Source organism: Erpetoichthys calabaricus, chromosome 8, assembly GCF_900747795.2.
Source record: "Erpetoichthys calabaricus chromosome 8, fErpCal1.3, whole genome shotgun sequence".
Lineage (NCBI taxonomy): Eukaryota > Metazoa > Chordata > Cladistia > Polypteriformes > Polypteridae > Erpetoichthys > Erpetoichthys calabaricus.
This window is the reverse complement of record NC_041401.2, coordinates 15,382,898-15,409,700: the sequence shown is the minus strand read 5'-3', so window position 1 is coordinate 15,409,700 and position 26,803 is coordinate 15,382,898. Positions and strand designations below refer to the sequence as shown.

At 41.6% G+C, this 26,803-nt stretch overlaps 1 protein-coding gene across 6 annotated transcripts in view; it reads right to left on the bottom strand.

Moving 5' to 3' along the window:
• Window positions 1-2,933: 2,933 nt before the first annotated feature.
• The window catches only part of wipf1a (WAS/WASL interacting protein family, member 1a), a 234,492-nt gene continuing 210,622 nt past the window's right edge, over window positions 2,934-26,803 (bottom strand). For all 6 annotated transcript variants that reach the window (XM_028806260.2, XM_051930649.1, XM_051930654.1 and 3 more), the window contains 3 exons: window positions 26,124-26,345; window positions 5,662-5,775; window positions 2,934-3,365 (listed from right to left, as the gene is read on the bottom strand). In XM_028806260.2, the coding sequence (XP_028662093.1) occupies window positions 3,313-3,365; window positions 5,662-5,775; window positions 26,124-26,345 (389 nt within the window). In that variant the 3' untranslated portion in view covers window positions 2,934-3,312. The remainder of the gene's footprint in view (window positions 3,366-5,661; window positions 5,776-26,123; window positions 26,346-26,803) is intronic.

The following is a 26,803-nucleotide window of genomic DNA, read 5'->3' as shown; positions in this document are numbered from 1 at the left end:
AGCACTGCTACACACTGACTCCATCACTTCAGTTTAGAATACCAGCATCTCTGACTCTGACACAGTTTACAGTATTAGCTAATCGCTACTCTAACTCTTCAATTTATGATACCACCAACTCTGACTTCTCAATTTCCAGTACCATCGACTCCAACTCCCCAATTCACGGTAGCACTCTCAGGTTATGGTACCACTGACTCCAACATCTCAAGGTTATAGTACCGGTGTCTCTGACTCCGACTCCTAAAATTATAGTTCCAGTGACTCCGTTTCCCCAATTTTTGGTACCACCAAATTCTGACTTCTCAATTTCTAGTACCATCGACTCCAATTTCCAAATTCACGGTACCACCAACTCGACTCCTGTATTTATAGTACTACTTACTCCAACACCTCAATTTACAGTACCAGCATATCTCCATCCATCCATTATCCAACCCGCTATACTATACTGTATGTATTGATCATGGTGCACTGCAAACGATAATGCTGAGGTCTGTGTTTATTATTTAGATTTCAACCCATCTTAGACAAGTAACACAGCTAGAAAATAATACAAGGATAAGTGTGTGTGTGTGAGAGTGTGTATCATTCCAACAGATGGACCACCACAAGCATTAACACTGTGTTTACAAGTTCCATACCAAATGGCATATAACAGAGACATATGCATCGGATTTTCCACTGAAAAAATGAACACCGTGTGGTGTAGTGGGTCCACAGCTCATGTCAAAAGGCCACTTTTTAAAAAAAATAAATAATCGCCGCACTCGCGGCTTAGTGATGGGGTGTGGTGTGTGCGTGTGGCCGAGCGGTTCCCGGGGAATTCGTGATGCGGGCGATTCTCACTTAAGTGCGCAGGTGGGGAGTCGTCCACATCCGTAATTGTTCCCAGGAGCTGCTGATTGCCACAGCTTATCCACGTCCCCGTGATATATAGAAGCACGAGGTGGCTAGTAGATAAAAAGAGAAAAAAGAAAAGAAAGAGATGGAGGATGCAGGGAGAGGATAGCCGGTGCGAGACAGAGAGAACGAGCGAGAGCAGGCTCGATGGAGCAGAGGCAGCTGGAAAGAGAGCCCCAAGAAAGAGTGTTAGGCCGACACTTGGTGGGGCTGAAGGAAGCGGTCGCTCCAGCTGAGTGATCAAGAAGCTGGGGTGACCGGTGATGAAGACGACTGGCTGTAAAAGGTAGCGGCAGACGTGGAGGCTATGGGCTCGTTGAGTGCCCTGGCCGCTGGGGAAAGAACCCAAGTCTCAGTCCGGATGGAGCCCGACGTAGCCAGGGATCGGAGGGCTACCGGACTTGTATTTTGCCAGATGGGCGACTCCCTGTTGCGGGGCCCGGAAGGGAGAAGCAGGAGAGTTGCCAGTGTTAGTGAAGTCGCACCGTGCTTTGGATTTTTTTTAAAGAGACTGCTTCATGCCATTGTTTTAACCACGTTGTTTTTTTTAAAGATTTCTATTGTGTTTTTTAACCTCCACCTTTCACCCGTTTTTATGGATTATTTATTTAAAAGATTTTGAGACACTGCACTTATTTTGTTGATTTTTTTGCACCATCCCCTTGCTTCATTGTTGTGCCTCCCTGCCTAGCTCATCGGTGACATCATCGACGGTGTCGGGTTCAGAGCTCCCAGAAGCTGAATAGGAGCATGGAGCGAACCCGCATCATCACACACCGAGGTTTACATTCATTACTGAGATTTCAGTCCATCTTAGACGGGTAGCACAGCTAATTCTAAAAAAAAAATGTTACGTGTGTGTGTGTGTGCGTGTGTGTGTGTGTGTGTCTGTGTGTCCATCTGGTTACTATGTCTCCATCATCCAGCAGATGGTACATCAAAATTAACAATGCTTTTATGAATTCCATACCAGAGACATACAGTATGCACTGCATTTTTCATTCCAACAGATGGTGCATCATAAACATTTTTAGTAATGAAATTCATAATGTTTGTCATTCCAACAGATGGCACATCACAAACATTTTTAGTAATAAAATGCATTGCATTTGCCATTTGATGGTGCATCACAAAGTTAACACTGCTTTTATGAATCCCATATCAAATGGCATATAACAGAGACATACATATTGTATTTGTCATTCCAACAGATGACACATCACAAACATTTGTAGTAATAAAATGCATTGTACTTGTTATTCCAACCGATGATGCATCACAAACATTAACATTGCTTTTACAAATTGTATATCAAATGGCATATAACTGAGACCTAACGCACTGCATAGTGTGCTGCAAACGTTGATGCTGAGGTCTATGCTGATGACTGAGATTTCAGTTCATCTTAGACGGGGAGCACAGGTCGTTCTAAATAATAAAGGGGTATGTGTCTGTGTGTCTGTCCCAGTGTCCTATCCAGTTGCTATGTCTCTGTGTCATTCCAACATATGGCGCAACACAAGCATTAGTACTGCTTTTACAAATTCCATACGAAATGGCACATAACAGAGACATATGCATTCCAACAGTTGGCGCATAACAAGCATTTTTAGTAATATAATGCACTGCATTTGTCATTCCAACAGATGGAGCATCACAAACATTAACACTTATTTTATGAATCCCGTACCAAATGGCATATAACAGAGAGTACGCATTGCAGGGTGCACTGCAAACGTTAATGCTGAGGCCTACATTGATTACTGAGATTTCAGCCTGTCTTAGACAGGTAGCACAGCTTAACCCTTAAACTGTTAACACATGAAGCAGAATATCATTTTCAACTCACCGGTTTCAGACATATATGGCAATGCGATAAGTTACAGGGGGCTTCTGGAACCTTTGAAAATACCAATCAATGTCTTATACTGTATTTTTTGTTTTGTAATTATTTGTATCATAATACTTTATACAAATGCAATACCAGAGTAAAATCACCATCACCACTTTACAAATAATGCAAAACCAGCTTGGATTTGTAAAATAATTTTAATAAAAAAAGATCCTATTCTAACATAGCAATGTAAAATACAAATTATTATCATTTTATTTTTTTAAAAAAGCCATCTTAAATTTCATTTACAAGAGTTACCTTCTGAAAAAAGGGGTCCTTTGGTCTGTAAAGCATCATTAGTTTTGTAAGGCACCGTTATACTTGACAGGCAGCAGTGATTAAATTAACAAAAGAGATTAAAGACGCCTCACTGCAGCCAGAATGTGGCAGAAACGTCGCCCCCCCCACTTCCCCTTACCAACAGTGGATACTGAAGAGGGCGACTTAAAAGCAAAAACAAGAAAAATTAAGATTGGCCTCCAGAGAAGAAGGGTCATCCGGAAAGACTCGCCAATTCACCTTGGTATAGGTGGGAGTGGTGGGGCCCCTCGCTCCTTTCGTCCTGAGGCTGTGAGACATAAATGACAAAGAGAGAGTGACATTTGGTGACAACAGCCTTCTGTCGCATTTCAGAAAGAGCCATCATTTGCTCAGAAATGTATAGTTCTGCTTTTGTCATATTGGCCAAAGCGGCTACAATGTCAGCTCAGTTTAAATGACCAAGTAAAGCAAACATCACCAGTAACTGGACGCCTACTTTATTCTGGGAAAACATCGTTCTTTCTGTTTGTTAGTTTCTTTGAAGAAATACTCCGCCAAAGTGATATGTTTATACGTTTTCACAGAGGACTTTCTGATATAACAACAGCAAACAGAGTAAAGACCTCTGTAAAAAAGTCTCATGGCACTTGTGTGGTACAGTCCACAGGTCGGGTCATCCAGTTGTACCCTCACAACGGGCAAAACGCATTCACCCTCCCCCACCATAACGTATAATCGTCTGTGCGTGAGGAGCGAGAACTTTCAATCTCCGGTTTTGAACGGATCTCAATATTTTAAGGATCCCTGAAACCGAAAACTTCAATACCTCGATGATGGCTGTCTGTCTGTCTGGGTGTCACGGTTTCTTGTGGACGGTCGAGAGCTAAAACAGCTGGACGGAAAAACACCAAACTCAAAACGTGAGCCTGTTATGAGGTGACGATGAGCTGATTAGTTTTTGAGCCAAATCGTGCGAGAGAAAGAGGCGATCGAGAAACCCTCAAATACTGGAATTCTGCAATGAATTATGAACTGCTAGCGTAATGATCGATTTTATGATCAGAAAGATCAGCATCAGAGTGGTAAATAATTACTGAAGTGTTCTAGTTTGGGTAACTTGGTTCCTAAGGCCTAGTGATGCTCACGACCACATTTTTTTGCTAAAATATTACCAATTGACCTCCTTAGTGTTACATTTTTTCGCAAAAAAACACGTAAAAAGCGGTGCATTTTTTGATTATGTTTTTTGGCATTTTTATTACATTTCATCTTTCTACTGTAAAACGTGCAAAACACTGCAAGTATAGAGAGTATAATAATGATACAAATAATAGGAATAACAATAATGAATACTAATAATATGAAGAGCACACTGGACTTGGGCTTCACTGACTGTTTCCACATCACTGCCTGAAGACAGACTCACTTGAAGGACGCCATCATGAGGCTAGGAGAGGACGCGTCGACACCGTTGCCCAAGTAACACTTGGCACTAGCGCTCTTGGCACTTTTACACTCCTAGTAATCCCCGGGTCTTAGGTGAGATGCGTCTACACTGATGCCCAAGTGACGTTTGGGTCTAATGCTAAGGAGGTTAAATAATTCCAGAATATCAGAGGAGCACACCAGCGGAAATGCATTCACACGGGAGCAGCCATTTGAACTGAGGGCCCTTCTCCTTGCCTCATTTGTTTGTCAAGAGTCCCGTCTTCAATTCAAAAGCTCTTTCTTGTCCTCTGGTTTCCTCTGGTGCACTGCACTGATGTTCCGGAAGTATTTATTTAACAATATTTTAAGAAATAAATACGTGTGTTTTGCCCATTGTGTGCTTATGTGGATTATGAGGCACAAGTAAAATGAGACGGCACAAGTAACTTGGACAGCAAACAGGCTTGGACAGATTTGCGGATAATGAATTTTAATCTAAGTAATAAAATGTGACACGTAGGAAGAAAAAATGTGAAGTCGGAATACACAATGGGAGGTCTGCAACTTGAAAGGACACCTCATGAGGAGGATTTAGGAGTCGTAGTGGACTGGACACGATCAACTGCCAGACAAAGCCATTAAGAAGGCTAACAGAATGTCAGGTTATATAGCGCCTCGATGTGTGGAGTACAAGTCACAGGAGGTTCTGCTCAAGTTTTATAACACACTGGTGAGGCCTCATCTGGAGTCCTGAGTGCAGTTTTGGTCTCCAGGCTACAAAAAGGACATAACAGCACTAGAAAAGGTCCAGAGAAGAGCGACTAGGCTGATTCAGGGCTACAGGGGATGAGTTCAACTTAAACTAAACTTAAAAGAAGTGGTGAGGTGGTCTTCTGCTGTTATGCGCCTAAAAACTGAAATAGCATACTGATAGAAATTTGCAAGGCTAATACGATTTAAAATTACTGTGTATTCAAATCTAACATTTTTACTTCCTACATGCAGTCATTTACATGTAACTGCATTAACAACAACAATTCAGTGTCACCTGCCCATGCCTGTATGCTGTCGCCCTGTAACGGTTCAGTTGATTCTACATTATCTGCCCTTCTGAATTCACAAAACAACATAAAAAAACTTTATTAAAGTACAAATGTAAATTTGCGTTTACTCACATTGGTTTTCACTTCGTCCAATTTTGCTGGGATAAGTCTTCGGAGATGGTATGTATGGCTCAGGAGGTGGTAAGTCAGAAAGGGGATGAAAAGAAAATCTCCCTTCCCATTCATCTGCATAAAAAAAACAAAGATTTATATTGATTTTGTTAATTATATTTTTTTACTGAATCAAATACAATACAATACTTTTTTCTTCTTTCGGTTGCTCCTGTTAGGGGTTGCCACAGCAGATCATCTTTGTTCTCATATTGATTTGGCAAAATTTTACACTGGATGCCCTTCCTGATGTAACCCTCCCCATTTATCTGGGCATGGGACCGACACAAGGAAACACACTGGTTTGTGCATCCCCTGTGGCTGGGTTCAAATACAATACAATACAATACAATACAATTTATTTTTGTGTCGCCCAACATCACACAGGAAGTGCAGCAATGGGCTTTAACAGGCCCTGCCTTTTGACAGCCCACCAGCCTTGACTCTCTAAGAAGACGAGGAAAAACTCCCAATAATAAACCCCAATACGGAAAAAACCTCAGGAAAGGCAGTTCTAAGAGGGACCCCTTTCCAGTTAGGTTGGGTGTGCAGTGGGTGTCAAAAAGAAGGGGAAGAATACAATACAATACACAGAACAGAACACAAGTAATCTTCAATACAGTATAAAAATAAAAATATTACAAGTACAGAGCAGAATTCAACAGTACATGATATCACATAATAGGATTTGGATTTGTTTAGAGTCCTGAAGACCTCAGCCATCAAGCTGCCTCCCCCTATTGGCCATTCCACAGCTGAGTCAGCGCTGGGCCAGCCAATCCGATGAAAGGACTCCTCTACCCGATGATTCCTGCGATCCTCCATCACAGATGACTTTACCTTAGGCAGGCAAAACAACTTGGCAGATGGGCCGTGGCACCAAGTGCCACATTTGAGCACTGAGAAGAGAAATAGAATAGCAACAACAAATCGACTCTCTATATATAAAATCCTAAGCCTAAAAGTGCAACAATTTTCTGTGATGATTTTATGTCACTTTTTTGTCACACTTTAAATCGGGCTTATTTTAAAACCTACATATATATATATTTTTATATTTATATTTTAATGTGATGTTGTTAGATTTTCAGATTCTTATTCCATTTTTAAATTATACTGTAAACTAAAATGCTGGACTATGTGAATTTCCCCTTGGTATTAATAAAGTATCTATCTATCTATCTATCTATCTATCTATCTATCTATCTATCTATCTATCTATCTATCTATCTATCAAGAAAGTCGTTTGTATTTAGGTGATTTATTTAGTTGAAGGTCGAGTTATTGACCCATTGCATACCACTTTAGTTTTCACGTGATTTTTCCTGTTATTTAAATAGCAAATAGTCATTTAAAATAAAAAGTTTTTTTATCTATAAGAATGTCAGTTAAAATGAATGGATTGTTCATTTAGTCTCGTATAAATACTCATCGAGCATAGTGGACCTCAGTTTAACGAGAATACTTCAACCGGTAAGAAAGTTAATATTCTATTCTCATTTCATGATTTTTACTCTGTTAAATAATAATTAATTTTTCTTTTACATATTTATATAATTTCATGATTTAGGCTGCAAGTGGGGCGGTCTACCAGGGGCAACTGGGGGTTGGGTGCCAGCCCCCCTAGTGATATAAGGGTACAACAACTCAACACAGATTAACATCTTTTGAAAAAGCCAGTGGAAAAGAACATAAAAGACACGCTTGCGTAAAAGCAAAAACTATGTATATATACATAAACACTCTCTCTCTCTCTCTCTCTCTCTCTCTCTCTCTATATATATATATATATATATACAGTGGTGTGAAAAACTATTTGCCCCCTTCCTGATTTCTTATTCTTTTGCATGTTTGTCACACAAAATGTTTCTGATCATCAAACACATTTAACCATTAGTCAAATATAACACAAGTAAACACAAAATGCAGTTTTTAAATGATGGTTTTTATTATTTAGGGAGAAAAAAAAATCCAAACCTACATGGCCCTGTGTGAAAAAGTAATTGCCCCCTGAACCTAATAACTGGTTGGGCCACCCTTAGCAGCAATAACTGCAATCAAGCGTTTGCGATAACTTGCAATGAGTCTTTTACAGCGCTCTGGAGGAATTTTGGCCCACTCATCTTTGCAAAATTGTTGTAATTCAGCTTTATTTGAGGGTTTTCTAGCATGAACCGCCTTTTTAAGGTCATGCCATAGCATCTCAATTGGATTCAGGTCAGGACTTTGACTAGGCCACTCCAAAGTCTTCATTTTGTTTTTCTTCAGCCATTCAGAGGTGGATTTGCTGGTGTGTTTTGGGTCATTGTCCTGTTGCAGCACCCAAGATCGCTTCAGCTTGAGTTGACGAACAGATGGCCGGACATTCTCCTTCAGGATTTTTTGGTAGACAGTAGAATTCATGGTTCCATCTATCACAGCAAGCCTTCCAGGTCCTGAAGCAGTAAAACAACCCCAGACCATCACACTACCACCACCATTTTTTACTGTTGGTATGATGTTCTTTTTCTGAAATGCTGTGTTCCTTTTACGCCAGATGTAACGGGACATTTGCCTTCCAAAAAGTTCAACTTTTGACTCATCAGTCCACAAGGTATTTTCCCAAAAGTCTTGGCAATCATTGAGATGTTTCTTAGCAAAATTGAGACGAGCCCTAATGTTCTTTTTGCTTAATAGTGGTTTGCGTCTTGGAAATCTGCCATGCAGACCGTTTTTGCCCAGTCTCTTTCTTATGGTGGAGTCGTGAACACTGACCTTAATTGAGGCAAGTGAGGCCTGCAGTTCTTTAGACGTTGTCCTGGGGTCTTTTGTGACCTCTCGGATGAGTCGTCTCTGCGCTCTTGGGGTAATTTTGGTCGGCCGGCCACTCCTGGGAAGGTTCACCACTGTTCCATGTTTTTGCCATTTGTGGATAATGGCTCTCACTGTGGTTCGCTGGAGTCCCAAAGCTTTAGAAATGGCTTTATAACCTTTACCAGACTGATAGATCTCAATTACTTCTGTTCTCATTTGTTCCTGAATTTCTTTGGATCTTGGCATGATGTCTAGCTTTTGAGGTGCTTTTGGTCTACTTCTCTGTGTCAGGCAGCTCCTATTTAAGTGATTTCTTGATTGAAACAAGTGTGGCAGTAATCAGGCCTGGGGGTGGCTACGGAAATTGAACTCAGGTGTGATACACCACAGTTAGGTTATTTTTTAACAAGGGGGCAATTCCTTTTTCACACAGGGCCATGTAGGTTTGGATTTTTTTTCTCCCTAAATAATAAAAACCATCATTTAAAAACTGCATTTTGTGTTTACTTGTGTTATATTTGACTAATGGTTAAATGTGTTTGATGATCAGAAACATTTTGTGTGACAAACATGCAAAAGAATAAGAAATCAGGAAGGGGGCAAATAGTTTTTCACACCACTGTATATACTGTATATATATATATATATATATATATATATATATATATATATATATATATATACTGTATATATATATATATATATATATATATATATATATATATATTGTGGGGAACAGTCCAGAGACAGACAGGTAGACATGGTTTTAAATAACCCAACACACGTTTATTTACAATATATTATTTACAAAGTGCACACACGCACACACAACCCACTTCACCCCAAAGTCCAGGCCTCTTTCCTATGCCTCTCCTTCAGGTCAACCTCCACTTCTCTCCTCTGAGTTCTGTCCAGCTACGCTCCCGACTCCAGCCCTCGAAAGGAGGGAAGCGGCATCTTTTATACACACCCGGACATGCACCAGGTGCCTCCCGATAAGCTTCCGCCAGCCCTTCCTGGTGTGGCGGAAGTACCGGCTGTGCACCCAGAAACACTCTGGGTGTCCCTGCTCTTCTTCCCCCCTGCACGTCCAGGTGTGGCAGAAGTGCTGAGGGCCAGGGCTCCATAGGCATTGGGGCGCCCCCTGGCGGTGACCATGGGCCCCTATTCTAAGCTCCACCAGGGCAGTTGCCCCCTCATGGTCTGGAGGAGGCGTAATCCCTCCTCCGGTCCTTCCGGGCATCCCAGCTGGTGCCACCCCCAGCTGCTTGCCACTATATATATATATATATTTATATTTATATATATATAAAGAGAGTGTATTATAAAATGCTAAGGTCTGTGTGTCCTATCCCTCAGAGCAATTGCTTTGGTGTGATTGGTCAGTTTGGCTTTGGTGATGCAATTAAGAGAGAGTGCCAGTAAAGATGCAAGCTGACAGAGTCAAATTCAAAGACTGAAAGTATAAAACTGGACAGAAGGCATGAAAGGCTCCTCAAAAATAACAAGAGCCTGAGAAGTAGGCTTTATGGGAACATGCTTAAGAGAGTAAGAACTGGTGAAGAGACGTTAATAACGATGTAAGATACGCACTTGGAGCATCGCCTTCAAAGACAACAAGTATAAAACTGGACAGGAGGTGAGAAAAGCGTCTTGAAAATAATGACACAGTTTGAGGAGCAGGTTGTATGGGACTGTGGTGGGCTGGCGCCCTGCCCAGCGTTTGTTTCCTGCCTTGCACCCTGTGTTGGCTGAGATTGGCTCCAGCAGACTACCATGACCTTGTGGTTAGGATATGGCGGGTTGGATAATGGATGGATGGATGGATGGGTTGTATGGGAATGCAACCAAGAGATGAAGCGCCAGTGAAGAGACAATCAGACACAATGGAAAGGCACTGAAGGTAATAATTCTTAATAATAATTCTTTGCATTTATATAGCGCTTTTCTCACTATTCAAAGCGCTCAGCAATTGCAGGTTAAGGGCCTTGCTCAAGGGCCCAACAGAGCAGAGTCCCTATTGGCATTTACGGGATTCGAAACGGCAACCTTCCAATTGCCAGTGCAGATCCCTAACCTCAGAGCCACCACTCCACTCACATGTACATGTAAATGACATTCTGATATCCTCTGATGAAGGAAACTCCACTGTAATTATGTTGTTGGACTTAAGTACAGTGTTTGACACCATTGACCATTCTGTTTTACTGCACAGGCTAGAAAATGATGTTGGGCTTACAGGCACCGTTCTCGCTTGGTTTAGTTCTTATTTATCAAATCGATTCCAATATGTACAGAAATGTGCTGACAGGACTCCATCATTATACACAGAAGTTCAATATGGTGTCCCACAGGGCTCAGTACTGGGACCTTTACTGTTTTCACGTTACATGCTTCCACTAGGATCTCTCATTAGGAAACATAATGTTAATTTTCACTCGTATGCAGATGACACCCAGTTATGCCTTTCATTTAAATCAAATGAAGTTTCTCCAATGTTATTTTTAATTAGTTGTGTAATCGAATTAAAGGAGTGGATGATTGAGAACTACTTGTCTTTAAATACAGATAAAACAGAGATGTTAATTGTTGGAGGGAATGACGCTGATCACAACAATATTTTGTCATCATTTAACTCAGTTGGAATCCCAGTCAATTTTACTGAATCAGCCCGCAATCTAGGAGTTACAGTATCTTTGACTCTAGCATGTCATTTAAAGCGCATATTACAAAGTTGTCCAAAACATGTTTCTTCCATCTTAAAAATGTTAGGAAATTAAGGCGCTTTCTAAATAAACAGGATTCTGAGAAAATAATTTAACTCTAGTAGTATTTCTACTGCAATGCGGTGTTCACTGGATGTTCAAACTGTTCTTTATACAGCCTCCAATTAATCCAAAATGTGGCTGCAAGAATTATTACAAGAACAAGAAAATACGAACACATAACTCCAGTTCTTATATCCTTACACTGGCTCCCGGTTAAGTTTAGGGCAGATTTCAAAATCCTTCTTTTAACATATAAAGCATTAAATGGTCGAGGTCCGGCTTACTTGTCTGAACTTATCATGACTTACAAACCAGAGCGCACATTAAGATCTCAAGATGCCGGTCTGCTTATGATTCCAAGGATTAATAAAATAACAGTGGGGGGTCGAGCTTTTAGTTACAGGGCCCCTAAACTGTGTAGTGGTCTGCCTGCTACTATAAGAGATGCCCCTTCGGTCTCAGCTTTTAAATCCTGGCTGAAAACTCACGACTTCAGTTTAGCACACCCTGACTAGAGCTGCTGATTAACTGTACAGACTGCATCTCTGTAGTTAGTCATTAGCACTTAAACATAAGTAACATGACAGTTATACTAACCCTGACTTATTCTGTTTTTCTTCTCGGTACTCAAATGTGGCACTTGGTGCCATGGCCCACCTGCCAAGTTGTTTTGCCTGCCTAAGGAAAAGTCATCCCAGATGGAGGATCGCAGGAATCGTGGGAGAGAGGGGTCCTTTCATCGGATTGGCTGGCCCAACACTGTTTCAGCCGTGGAATGGCCAAATAGGGGAGGCAGCTTGAAGGATGAGGTCTCCAGGACTCTACACAAATCCAAATCTTATTATGGGATATATCATCTACTGTTAAATTCTGCTCTGTACTTCTAAAATTTATATTTTTTATTTCTTACTATATTGAGGAATTGTTCTGTTCTGTGTATTGTATTGTATTGTATTGACCCCCTTCTTTTGACACCTACTGCACGCCCAACCTACCTGGAAAGGGGTCTCTCTTTGAACTGCCTTTCCCAAGGTTTCTTCCATTTTTTCCCTACAAGGTTTTTTTTGGGAGTTTTTCCTTGTCTTCTTAGAGAGTCAAGGCTGGGGGGCTATCAAGAGGCAGGGCCTGTTAAAGCCCATTGCAGCACTTCCTGTGTGATTTTGGGCTATACAAAAATAAACTGTATTGTATTGTATGTAAGGCCAGAGATATCAAGTCCAACAGGCTGCTCTCGCGGTGCTCAAACCCACAGGAACAAGAAGGAAACAAAATATAAGGAAAAGAACGGGTTTATTATAACTCCCCCCTTCAGAATTGTGGTGGAGTGACATTTTTTATATAATTTGATTAATATTTTGTATTTCTTTATTTGTAAGCTATACATACCAATTGTAATGCAGTATTAGTGTCTTTTTTAATTAATATTTTTTTTATTAAAATCAAAAAACATTCCATACATGCAAGTCAAGTTTAACAAAAGTGGTTTGAAACAGATCAGCCCCACCCATGAGAAAGAGAGCCAGGCCAGCAGAGTAGCACTTTAATAATAGTTAAAATATGTAAATAAATGGAATAAATAAAAATAGACAGAACAGAAAAAGCTCAGTGCTTATTCTAAAATGTTATTTATCAGATCCTGCCAGGTTTTGAAAAAGTTTTGTACAGATCCTCTAAGTGAGAATTTGATTTTTTTCAATTTTAGATAATATATATCATCAGTTACTCACTGACTTAAAAGAGGTGAGTTAGGATTCCTCCAGTTGAACGGGACAAGTCTACGTGCTAATAGTGAAGTGAAGGCCATTACAGTTTGTTTGTCCTTCTCCAGTGTTTCATTACTCTTCTCGTACTTTCATGTCTAACTAACCAATCCCGGAGTCGTTACGACTGACTCAAGATGTGAATTTTATTTCACAGTTTGGCAAAGGTGATTCAACGCAGGACATTCTGAAAGTCAACCCCCCCAGGAAAGCCATAAAACTACGTATCCAGCTGGAAAGCTTCAGCTAAACAAATGGTATCCACTACTTGAGGGCAGGCGTGAAAAGGCAGTGTGTGTACCCATTGGTCTGAAGTAGGGCTGTTTGGGATTGGTTTGGAATCAGAGGCCATTCTGTACCGCGACGCCATAACATTCTAAGGATTTGGACAAGAATGTATAAAGTTGGTCGTTTTAACACCCCCCCATCTCTCACGCAAACCATGGCCATGAAGAGAACACAATGAGGCAGCCATATTGAGACAGGCATGCAGTCTGTCCTGGAGAAAGCTGATTAGAAATCATTTGACTTGACCAGAGACATTTGAGTAACTACAAGTTGGTGTGCCGCCCTAAACTACACAGTTAGCATTTATCAGGTTGCATGATTATGGTTTGCCATAAGTTTGCCATTTCTTGTGTGTCTTTTTACTCTACCTAATTGCCTGAAGTTATAGATGTAGAAGGGAAGGTGGGGACAAGTGCTAAAGTACAATACCTTATAAACAGTGGTAAGAATATGGGATGTGAGGCATTCTGATGAAGACAACAAAATAAAGAGAACAAAAGGGGGAAGCAGAATCACAGAGGACTCTACCGTGAGTGAGTAGATAGATAGATAGATAGATAGATAGATAGATAGATAGATAGATAGATAGATAGATAGATAGATAGATAGATAGATAGATAGATAGATAGATAGATAGATAGATAGATATGAAAGGCAATATATAATAGATATGAAAGGCACTATATTATAGATAGATATGAAAGGCACTATATGATAGATAGATAGATAGATAGATAGATAGATAGATAGATAGATAGATAGATAGATAGATAGATAGGCAATATATAATAGATAGATATGAAAGGCACTATATTATAGATAGATATGAAAGGCACTATATGATAGATAGATAGATAGATAGATAGATATGAAAGGTACTATATGATAGATATGAAAGGCACTATATGATAGATAGATAGATAGATAGATAGATAGATAGATAGATAGATAGATAGATAGATAGATATGAAAGACAATATATAATTGATAGATAGATATCCATCCATCCATCCATTTTCCAACCCGCTGAATCCGAACACAGGGTCACGGGGGTCTGCTGGAGCCAATCCCAGCCAACACAGGGCACAAGGCAGGAAACAATCCCGGGCAGGGTGCCAACCCACCGCAGGACACACACAAACACACCAAGCACACACTAGGGCCAATTTAGAATCGCCAATCCACCTAACCTGCATGTCTTTGGACTGTGGGAGGAAACCGGAGCGCCCGGAGGAAACCCACGCAGACACGGGGAGAACATGCAAACTCCACGCAGGGAGGACCCGGGAATCGAACCCAGGTCCCCAGATCTCCCAACTGCGAGGCAGCAGCGCTACCCACTGCGCCACCGTGCCGCCCGATAGATAGATATGAAAGGCACTATATGATAGATAGATAGATAGATAGATAGATAGATAGATAGATAGATAGATAGATAGATAGATAGATATGAAAGGCAATATATAATTGATAGATAGATATATAGATATGAAAGGCAATATATAATAGATAGATAGATAGATAAAATTCTATTAATTTTCGTCAGGGGATGATTTGTCTTTTTACAAAAGCTCTTTAAATAAATACATAAATAGATAGATAAACTGTGGTGGGCTGGCGCCCTGCCCAGGGTTTGTTTCCAGCCTTGTGCACTGTGTTGGCTGGGATTGGCTCCGGCAGACCCCCGTGACCCTGTAGTTAGGATATAGCGGGTTGGAAAATGGATGGATGGATGGATAGATAGATAAATAAATATATAAACACAGACAGAGTTTGGGAGCATGGAGGGCGGTAAACGTTAACATTATACAAAGTTATTGTTTGTCTGTATACTCACATTGTTATCACTCTTTAATATTTTCTTTATCAGTATGCTGCTGCTGCTGCTGGAGAATGTGAATTTTCCCCTTGGGATTAATAAAGTATCTATCTATCTATGTGCGGATTACAGTGAGGTAATGCACTCAGTTTTATGGAAGTTTTAGTTTTATTTATTTATAGACGCAGAGGACTCTACCAAGACAAAACAACACCTCGCCCTAACTCCTAACTTTCTTCCTTCTTGCTCCTCTCTTCTTCCTCCTCCTGGCACCTGAACTCTAAGGTCACTGGAGTAAAGTCTGATTCCTTGAGAACTTCTCTTCCAAAGCTCTTTCAGGGTTAGATAGTCCTACAAAACTCCTGTGGTCATCTTCCCAGAGCTCCCTGCCAGACTGCTGGCCCATTTTTATCAAAAGGACAGTGGGAGGAAACCGATATGGACATGGGGAGAACATACAAAGTTTCTCATCTCATTCTTTGCCTTATGAAATATTTAAAACATTGAATTTTAATAAGAACTCTTTGCAACACCATTTTGTTTTGAGTTGGGCATCACTATTTCTTAGTGATCTTGTCGACTTTTGCTTCGGCGATCCCTTCCAGAATCTCTCGGGGGTATGTGACATGTCACATCATTCAGCATAAAGGTTGGCACATTCTACTACACAGCATTGGAGATCAGGACTGCTGCGTGTTATTTTATACCAGTAAACCCCCGATTCTCTAAAGAATCGCAAATGCAAGAATGGCGATCAGTTTCTATTCCCTCCGATCTGTGGAGGAATAAAAAATGATGGAGGGTGGGAACGTCCTGGTAAAGTTTTCATTTAATTAAATAAACATATCTGCACTAAAGTGGTTTCTTTGTGTGGGCGCCTTCGTTCATTGTTTTTATCCATACGGGCTCGTTTACAGGTCGTAGCCATACGGGCTCGTGTTTGTATTACTACTCGTTGAGCTCCTTCCATTTGGAAGTGACTCCTTTGACTCGTTTGCCTGTGCTGTGTCAGAAGCGTGTTGTGGGCGCCTTCATCATTGTGTTTATCCATACATGCTCGTTTTGTTTTTCCGTTAGTTCAGCTCTTTCATTATGGAGCTGTGGCGTCTTTGCTTCTGGTGTGTCTGAAGCGTGTTGTAGGAGCCTCCATGTATTGTTTTTATCTATGCGGTCTCATCTTTGTTGTTCTGTGGCTGTGTCGTTAGGAAGAAGTCGTTTGCCGTTAGGAATCATAATCCAACTTACTTTTAATACTGAATTACCGTTATGTGATTCAAATATGCCACACTGACTGCTGGCACAGTGGATTAGAGCAAGTTTAGTTTACAGGTTGTGTTGTTTGGGTGCCACGTAGTGACTCTGTGAAGCCGCTGGGTTTGACTCTGGGGCGTTGAGGCGCCTCGGTGCGTCCTGCGTCCGCCGTCCGTGCATATATTAAACTGTCGTTTAGTAATATAGATTGTTCTCTCTATTCCTAGTTATGAACTTATTTTATTCTGGTTTTCTAGACGCTCATTTTTAACTTGCATTTTAAACTTGACGTCTGATCATCTGCCTTTTCGGGTTACAACCCTTCCCTGTTTTTTTTTTTGTTTTTTTTGTTTTGAACTGTTTCTAACTTTTTAAAATATCTATGGTTTCATGCTGAGTCAGTACAACTTCATTGGCAGAAAGGGTTAAACAGTCCCCTGTATTGAACTTTCTTTATCCGAGTTTATGGATACTCAAAAAACAGCTTTCTTGGACTCGCTAATTTTAATATTTAGATTTCCTGGATCTTGCTTTGTGTTTCTTGTTTTATGAATTGAATGAAACATAGAACTGCTTTTCTGGTTTTGAATTTCCACTCATTTTATGTTTCCTCTCCTGGTCATCTCTTTAAACCCTGGAAGCCTGCTCTGTGAAGCTTAACAGTTATTTTTCATTGTTTCTTATTTTACATATTGTAGGAACAAAAAATGTAAGCTTGCAAATACGCCAGGCTTTAGAGATATAACAACATCTTTCAAAGCTGTCTCACAACTAGCCTTATGATTTGCTATTCAGTTCACTTCAGTTTATTTTGTTATACTGCTGTTCTCACTTTGTGCAGCCTCAGAGTGCTTACATATATTTGACGCTATAAGACACCAACAGTAAATGATTAAACCATACAATATCTACATACTTAAAACACATTAAATTATATTAAACACACAGTTAAAAAAACAATAGACATTAATGATTAACATAAACTGAGATAAGGCCAGTTGATGACAGAAAAGAGGAAGCTGTTCTCTTAGTGTTGGTCATTAGATCACTAACACAATGGCTCCATCTAATCCATGGCAGTGAGACTCATTACAGTATAACAGACTCAACAAGCAACATAATCCTATTATTGAATATCAAGTTTTAGGTTTCACTACCTTCACTTGGATTACCAGAAATGTTGGGGATTCAGTTACACACACCGCATAGGGCAGGGGTCTCCAACTCCAGTCCTGGAGAGCTACTGTGGCTGCAGCTTTTCATTCTAACTCTTTTCTTAATTAGTGACCAGATTTTGCTGCTAATTAACTCTTTGCCTTCATTTTAATTGATGCACATCTTAAGACTCAGGACCCTTAATTATTTATTTTTTCCTTAATTGGCAACGGAACAATATTAAGATACAACATGTACCAACACATAAACAACAACCTGTGTCCATCACACTTCTTCTTTTGGCTGCTCCTGTTACGGGTTGCCACAGTGGATCATCTTCTTCCATATCTTTCTGTCCTCGTCATCTTGTTCTGTCACACTTGTCACCTGCATGTCCTCTCTCACCACATCCATAAACCTCCTCTTAGGCTTCCCCTTCTCCTCTTCCCTGGCAGCTCTATCCTTAGCATCCTTCTCCCAGTATACCCCTCATCTCTCCTCTGCACATGTCCACACCAATGCAATCTCGCCTCTCTGACTTTGTCTCCCAACCGTACAACTTGAGCTGACTCTCTAATGTCCTCATTTCTAATCCTGTCCATCATAGTCACACCCAATGCAAATCTTAGTATCTTTAACTCTGCCACCTCCAGCTCTGTCTCCTGTGCCACCGTCTCCAGCCCATATAACATAGCTGGTCTCACTACCGTCCTGTAGACCTTCCCTTTCACTCTTGCTGATACCCGTCTGTCACAAATCACTCCTGACACTCTTCTCCAGCCACTCCACCCTGCCTTCACTCTCTTTTTCACTTCTCTTCCACAATCCCCATTACTCTGTACTGTTGATCCCAAGTATTTAAACTCCTCCACCTTCTCCAACTCTACTCCCTCATCCTCACCATTCCACTGACCTCCCTCTCATTCACACACATGTATTCTGTCTTGTTCCTACTGACCTTCATTCCTCTCCTCTCTAGAGCAGATCTCCACCTCTCCAGGGTCTCCTCAACCTGCTCCCTACTGTTGCTACAGATCACAATGTCATCAGCAAACATAATAGTCCACGGGGACTCCTGTCTAATCTTGTCTGTCAACCTGTCCATCACCATTGCAAATAAGAAAGAGCTCAGAGCCGATCCCTGATGTAATCCCACCTCCATCACTCCTACCGCAGACCTCACCACGGTCACACAGAATAACTGAAAATAAAGAATGGTGAAGGCCTCGGTAATGTTGACCTGCTGAGGTCCACAAAACATTCTTAAAAAAGAAAATCAACAGTTTTGGTAATATCTGACATGGCAGAATGAGCGCCATGGAATTAAATAACGGGTTTAATTGGCAGCGAGAATTGGCTTCAAATTAAGAAACTGAATGAAGTGAAGTTGGTTGGAGTTTGAGGCCCCAACTTTGCTGGTCATCTGTTGGCTTAGTTCACATCAAATGTATATTTAGGTGCCATTTAAGGAAAAAAGAATCAATTCAGAGGTCAGAGTCTCGAAGAAAAGTCAATTAAAATAAAGGGAAATAGTTAATTAGCAGCAAAAACTGGTCACTAATTAAGAAAAGCCGTTAGAATGAAAACTTGCAGCCACAGTAGCTCTCCAGGACTGGAGTTGGTGACCCCTGGCATAAGGTGAAGATCACCATAAGGAAACAACAAACTGATTAAAATGAACTCAAGCTACCACAATTTAAGGTGAATTCTTCTGATGTGCCATCCTGTCTGTGTTTTTATTTCGCCCTTTTGTTACCTAAACAGTGCCCCTCACTGTCCAATGCGCGGATGGAGGTGGTGTGGGTGGAGGTAGATGGGAGATTGGAAAGGTCCAAAGCGCCTGCCACTTGAGTTACATAAATGGCGCCCCTTGGTGTTAATAATGGGCTTTCAGTATTATTAGACTTTTAGGAGCTTGGGTGGTATGCCTCCCTTGGTGTCGCACCCTCAGGTGTGCATGGTTGGCTTGCTGCTGGAAGAGGTGTTGGTGAGGCCAACAGTGGATGCCTATCCTGTGGTATGAATTTGGATCTTAATGTCCCAGTGTAGTGACGGGGACACTGTACTGTAAAATTGGCGCCGTCCTTTGCATGAGACGTAAAACTGATGTGCTGACTCTCTGTGGTCATTAAAGACCCCTGATCGTCCTTTGTGACGCCCCCTAATCATCCCCTGTCTCTAATTGTCACTTTCTCAGCCCTTCACCACCTAACAGCTCATGTGAGGTCAGCATACTGGTGCAAAATGTCTGCTGTTGAATCATCCAGGTGGGTGCTGTGCATTGGTGGTGGTTGAATTAGCCCCCCACTTACTCTGAGTACCTTGAAAAGTGCTATATAAATGTAATGAATTATTATTGTTATTTATTAATTATTTATTAATTATCTATAAAAATAATTAATTATTATTATTATCATAATGTGTGTCCCTTGGTGTTCTCAGCATGCTTTCAGTACTGTATAATTAGACTTCAAGGACACTGGTGGAGTCGCCCCTTGACTTACCAAAACTGCACCCCTCATTGTCCGCAGCACAGGTGTAATGGAAAGGCATGGAACTCTTGCACCTTAACTTTCACAAATGGCACCCATGGGGTGTCAGCATACTAGGAGTTATCTAATGGATTGACAAGCCCCCGGACCCTGTGTGGCTACAGGTTTTATGGTTAGGCGTATGGTTTATAAAGCCTTAAATAATCTCGCATCATCTTATATATCGGAATGTCTGACATCTTATATTCCAAATCGTAACCTCAGATCCTCAACTGAGTGTCTCCTTAGAATTCCAAGAGCTAAACTTAAAAGAAGTGGTGAGGCGGGCGGCCTTCTGCTGTTATGCACCTAACATCTGGAATAGCCTGCCAGTAGGAATTCGCCAGGCTAATACAGTGGAGCACTTTAAAAAATGGCTAAAAACACATTACTTTAACATGGCCTTCTCATAACTTCATTTTAATTTAATCCTGATACTCTGTTTATCTAATTCATTATAATAACTATTCATGGTGGCTCTAAAATCTGTAGTAACCCCTACTCTCTCGTCTGTTTCTTTTTCCGGTTTCTTTGTGGTGGTGTTGCAAAGCACCATGATGTTCCAACACTGATGGATTAAAAGCCAGAAGTCTGCATGACCATCATCATCAAGTCCTTCCATGAGAACCTTAAATACTTAAATGTCTCCAAATCGATCTGCTCCTGCTACTGCTTCAGGGGCCGTGCCCAAGCGCCAACAGAAGATGCTAACGATTGCCGAAAAGGTAAAAGTTTTGGATATGTTGAAGGAAGGGAACAACTACACCGCTTTAGGAGGCCATTACGGCATCAATGAGTCCACGATTCTTTTTATTTAAGAAGGATGAAAAGAATATAAGATCTACGGCCACAGTGTCCTTTAACCAGGGCACAAAACGAGTTGTAAGTGAACATAATAAGGTGATAGTCCAGATGGAATCTGCTTTAGGGACTGCCGGAAGAAGAACAACGGCGGTGCTACACTGTCGCCTGAAGAGGCTCCTTTAGAAGAGCTGTACCGCTCTCCTTTGTTGTGCAGTAAAATTAAACTCATCGTTATCGAACAAGTCGTCGTGTCATTGTTGGTGAGTAACCATAATTAATTATCTACGTACAGTACTTAGTACATGTACGTACGTTTAGTGTCACTGTACACACATTTTACTGTATACAATTTTTCTTGCATTGTACGTATTTATTGTTGGTGGCCTGTCTATCGTAATGGCTGTAACATATGTGATATCGGAGACGCTCGATATCTTTAAAATAATATTTAGGTTTTACTGTATATAAACAGTGTGTTTACATACATTATTTCAACGAATCTTACCTAATATCTAAGAGAATACAAAGGGTTTCTGCTCCCGCAGCAGGAAGATGGTGGCACGCAACGCCTCGTCCTGGTGCCAGCTGGCGGCGTCGCTCGGGCTTCGTCTCCACGTGCTGATCCGCGACATCGGGCCGTCGGCTCGGCTGGAGGCTCCGGTCTGGCGGCGGAGATGAGCGTCCTCCGCGTTACCCTGGCAACGGCCCGCCTGTTCTCGCGGGACACGAGCGCTGGCTCTCAGCTGCCCCCTAGTAGCAGAAGCACAGGACGCAGCTTAGAGAGGGAGGCCTTCTGACGTCATCAAGTCGCCATGCATGTACGTCACGTAAACGCGTTAGAGCTCCTCCCCCGCACAGACGGATTATGAATATTCATATCGTTAACACGATATGTGCGGGAAAAGTTTGTAAGAGTGTGGGAGAGTTTATAAGGGTTTGAAATATATAAAAATAAGCATATGACCGTAATAATAACCAGTTTTTACTTTGCGGATTTTCACCTTTCGTGGGGGGGGGGTCTGGAACGCAACCCCCGCGATGGAGGAGGGATCACTGTATTTAGTATAGGACCTGTGGATCCTTCATAGTAACAAGTCATTTTACCATCATGTCAATATGCCGCACTGCACAGAGATGAATAATCCATCTACTGACGATTAATAAGTGTTATGAAAACCCAAAGAAGCCTTTGTTAAGGTTACATAAGAATAAATGAGTAATAGATGCATTTCTGTAGTAACTAAACTAAAGTGTCACCAAAATATTTAATATATGATAATCTATAACTGGTGAATTTCCCAAATGAACTAAACAGAACATAGAAATAGAATGATTCACATTTTATTGTAAGATCGTCCACTTTGGATTGTGTCTGCTGTGGCGTTTGAGACGCCCTTTAAATAGAGTTTTCTCTGGCATCTGAAGTGGACCGTGGAATTGTAGGTCTTTTTCTCGGTGGCATGGGTATATTCGCGTAAAGCAGGAGAATTATAATATGTTACATGGTATTACGTACGGAATACGCACCACAGTGAGATGAATTTACTTTATTTACACTACGTTGGAAAGCGAACAAATCATCGATATATATATATATATAGACGCCGCATTCACGGTGTCGCCCAGATACGTCAGCACGTCCGCCCTATTGCGAGTGGTAGAAGTGTCATTTAAACTAATACACGTAGGCGTGGAAACTGGGTTTTCTGATGAAAAAACAATAACGTTTAAAACAGTATCGTTTACATACAACAGATTTTGGTGAATCGTTTAAGTGTAATTATTTATATCCGTTTATACACTAATAAAGGCAATTATTAAATACTACTACTACTACTACTACTAATAATAATAATAATAATAATTATTATTATTATTACTAGTCATTTAGCCCTTTACAATAACGGGCGCTAGAACAGTAGTGCATAAACATTAGTAGGAACAGTCTATATTAAATGGCAAGGGACTTTGACCTCATTCTTTTTGTTGGTCGTATTTTTCTTTCTTTCAGCCTTTCTTTTGTTGAAGTTTACTTGCTGAGCTGACCGTTCTTCGTGGGCTGCCGCCGTGTATTGTATGTCTTTAATTTTCTGTGACAGTAATACTGTCTTGTACATCCGCCGGCTTGTACGTCCGTAACATACCTTTAATTTTCTCTGGCGGTAATACAGGCGTGCGCGTCGGTATCCATCCATCCATCCATCCTCTTCCGCTTATCCGAGGTCGGGTCGCGGGGGCAGCAGCTTGAGCAGAGATGCCCAGACTTCTTCTAGCTCTTCCGGGAGAATCCTGAGGAGTTCCCAGGCCAGCCAGGAGACATAGTCCCTCCAGCGTGTCCTGGGTCTTCCCCGGGGCCTCCTCCCAGTTGGACGTGCCCGGAACACCTCACCAGGGAGGCGTCCAGGAGGCATCCTGATCAGATGCCCGAGCCACCTCATCTGACTCCTCTCGATGCGGAGGAGCAGCGGCTCTACTCTGAGCCCCTCCCGGATGACTGAGCTTCTCACCCTGTCTTTAAGTGCGCGTCGGTAATATGCCTTTAATCTCCTCTGACAGTAATACTGGCTTGTATGTGGCTGTAATATGCATCGCTGTATTGTGTACCTTTAATTTCCTCTCGCAGTATTTCCGTGAAACGCCTGTAATTTTCTCTGACAGTAATATCGCGCATCGGACCGTGCCCCGCGCATGTGCACTTCACCAGAAGACACACACACGGACACCTGCACGCACACAGGGATTTTATTAAAGAGGATTATTAAATAATTCCTCCCATATAAGTAACATTTTGCGGACTGCCTTCTTCCATCTCCAAAACATTTCTAGACTTCGTCCTGTTCTTCCGCAACACAGTACTGAAGTATTGATTAATGCCCAAGTCACCTCACGTATAGATTACTGTAATGTTATTGTATCTGGCATCCTATAAAAACTTATCCATCGCTTACAACTTCTTCAAAATTCTGCTGCTGCGTCCGCGTTTGCCACGTTATGTTCTGACTACAGAGGCAGAGTCCCATTGCATGGTTCTAACTTGCATTGAGTTGAGGTATTGACGCGAACACCATACATACGGATACTATCTAATTATATACTGTATAAGGATGTGTTATACATGTAAAAATCACACTGCTGTTTTTTTTCTGAATGCAGAATAAGAGACGAAGAAAAAAAGATGGGCTATTTAGGTGAGATCAGTTAAAGGTAAAATGATTCACTGATTGGGACAAAAACCTGCAGCCTAATTAAGTCCCCAGGACTGTGTTTGAGCGCCACTGTATTATGTGGTGGCGGCACGGTGGCGCAGTGGGTAGCGCTGCTGCCTCGCAGTTAGGAGACCTGGGTTCGCTTCCCAGGTCCTCCCTGCGTGGAGTTTGCATGTTCTCCCCGTGTCTGTGTGGGTTTCCTCCGGGCGCTCCGGTTTCCTCCCACAGTTAGGTGGATTGGCGATTCTAAATTGGCCCTAGTGTGTGCTTGGTGTGTGGGTGTGTTTGTGTGTGTCCTGCGGCGGCCTTGTGCCCTGTGTTGGCTGGGATTGGCTCCGGCAGACCCCCGTGACCCTGTGTTCGGATTCAGCGGGTTGGACAATGGATGGATGTATTATGTGGGGTTAGGTAGCGTTGTGAAGAGTTGTCGTCAGCACCTGAACTGACCAGGAGATGGCAGTGTAAAGCTGGGTCACAGCGAGAAAGACAAGGCAACCAAAATCAAATTAAGAGCAAAGTCAAAGACAAAAAAAGAGTTCAACATCCAGAAATGACACCTGACACCGAGACTAGTTTAAAGAAGAAACTGACTAACACTAAGAAGTTGTTTCCTCTATCCAGACGGATAATTCACAAAGGACAAGTCACCGTATTTAAACTCCAGTTACAGCAAAAGTAAAGACAACGGTCACATGATGTGTGTGATACTAGCATTGTGCAAACAAAGAACAGAATGAAATGAAAATAAAAATAAACTTTATCAAAATAAATCAACACATAGAAACCTTCATACTGAATTCTTCTCTAACAGGAACCACAAAATAACTCAAAACACAGTAAGCAGGACCCAAGCTAAAAACTATTTTCTATCAGATGTTTAATGCTTGGAAAATTCTTTCTTCTCCATTATTCTTTATATTTTTAAGTGCGGCAGAAGAGAGGTGAAAGAGAGTGTATGAGCAGGGTGGGCTGGGCGGAGGAGAGTGGTGTTAGTGGTTTGTGATAGAAGAGCACCTGCAAGAGTGAAAGGGAAGGTCTATAAGATGGCAGTGAGACCAGCCATGATGTGTGGACTGGAGACGGTGGCACTGATGAGAAGACAGGAGGCAGAACTGGACGTAGTGGAGTTGAAGATGCCACGATTTTCACTCAGAGTAACAAGAGTATACAGGATTAGCAACGAGTGTATCAGAGGGACAACACAGGTACGACAGTTTGGTGACTAAGTGAGAGAGGTTCCACTGAGATGATTTTGATAAGAGCAGAAGAGAGATGAGGGGTACATCGGGAAAGGAATATGGAGGATGGAACCACCAGGCCAGAGGATAAGAGGAAGGCCAAAGAGGAGGTTTATAGATGTGGTAAGGGAGGACATGAAGGCAGTCGGTGTGGCAGAGAACGATGTAAAAGACAGGGAGAGATGGAGACGGGAGATCTGCTGTGGCGACCCCTAAATGGGAGCAGACGAAAGAAGAAGAAGAAGAAGATTCTGTATATTTTTACGTACAAAAAAATGAAGGTTAGTAAAAGATCAACAGTCAGTTATTTAATAGGCCTGGTTATTACTAAAGTGCAGCTTATTTGGGTGGTTATACTTTTATAGACATTTATTTTTCGTCCATTGATATTGCAACCTAAAGATTTGACTGTTTATGGCAGGGCGAACATACTTGTGCCCTCAAGGAGAATGTAAGCTCCGAGTTGTATTTCTGTGGACAAGCAATGGACCCAAAATCTATCTGCTGCAGAAGGTTTGACATTTTTGAAGGCCTAACTGAGTTTCTCCTGAGTTTAGTGGAACCAAAGTTCCAATTCAGATATAACTTCACGTGGACTGCTAACATAAAGGCACATTTTCCATTTCATGTACTAAAGGTGTAAAGAACTTATGGACTTCATTCACAAGATTGCTAGGAGCTTTAGTTTTTCTAAAATCTTTAATGTTGAAGATACCAATGTGATATAATAGTAACCTACACAGATGGTCAGACACCTAGTGTGTTAACATTTATTGACAACTAGTGACAAACACAAATGGCATCGAGTACCTTCATTCATCAGCTGCTGGTGTTCCTGAAAGCCGTTCCTCATGGGTGGTGGTGGTGGCGGCGGAGCTCCAACTCCTGGTCGGTCAGGAGGCAGAGGAGGTCTGGACCCTCCTCTGGGTGAATCAACTCCGGGCCTGTTAGGTGGTGGTGGTGGTGGTGGCCCCGAAGATGACTTCATGCTGCTCCCATTCCTACCACTAGGTGGCGGAGGAGGGAGAGGTCCTGGGTGCAAAGAAGAGAGGAGGGGAGATTATTGAACCAAGCGTGAAGCTTTACAGAATGTCTGAATCCGGCTTTATACGTAAAACCACTGCAAACCCCTGGAATGCCTCAGAGGGATGAAGGCCATGTCATGGTAAGTAACCCAGTGTATCATCTTTGTTGTCATGCAGATCACCAGCCTGTACTTGATGTTTATTTCTGTTCATGGTTTTTAAAAAATCATTTAGTTATTCTGAAAGGTTTTGTTTGAGCAAAATTTAGCTGCATGTTTTGGACCAATGAGAATGTATAAGCATTTATTGATTGTACTAAAAATGTAACGACTAGTGTTAGACTGTAACGAATGATGGTACCGGCTGAATCTCTGTGACTAACTCATTGTGTGGCTCTGCGTGAGCCACTTAAACTGTCAATGTCATATAAATACATTTATTTCCCACAAGGGGCGTGCTTAATTG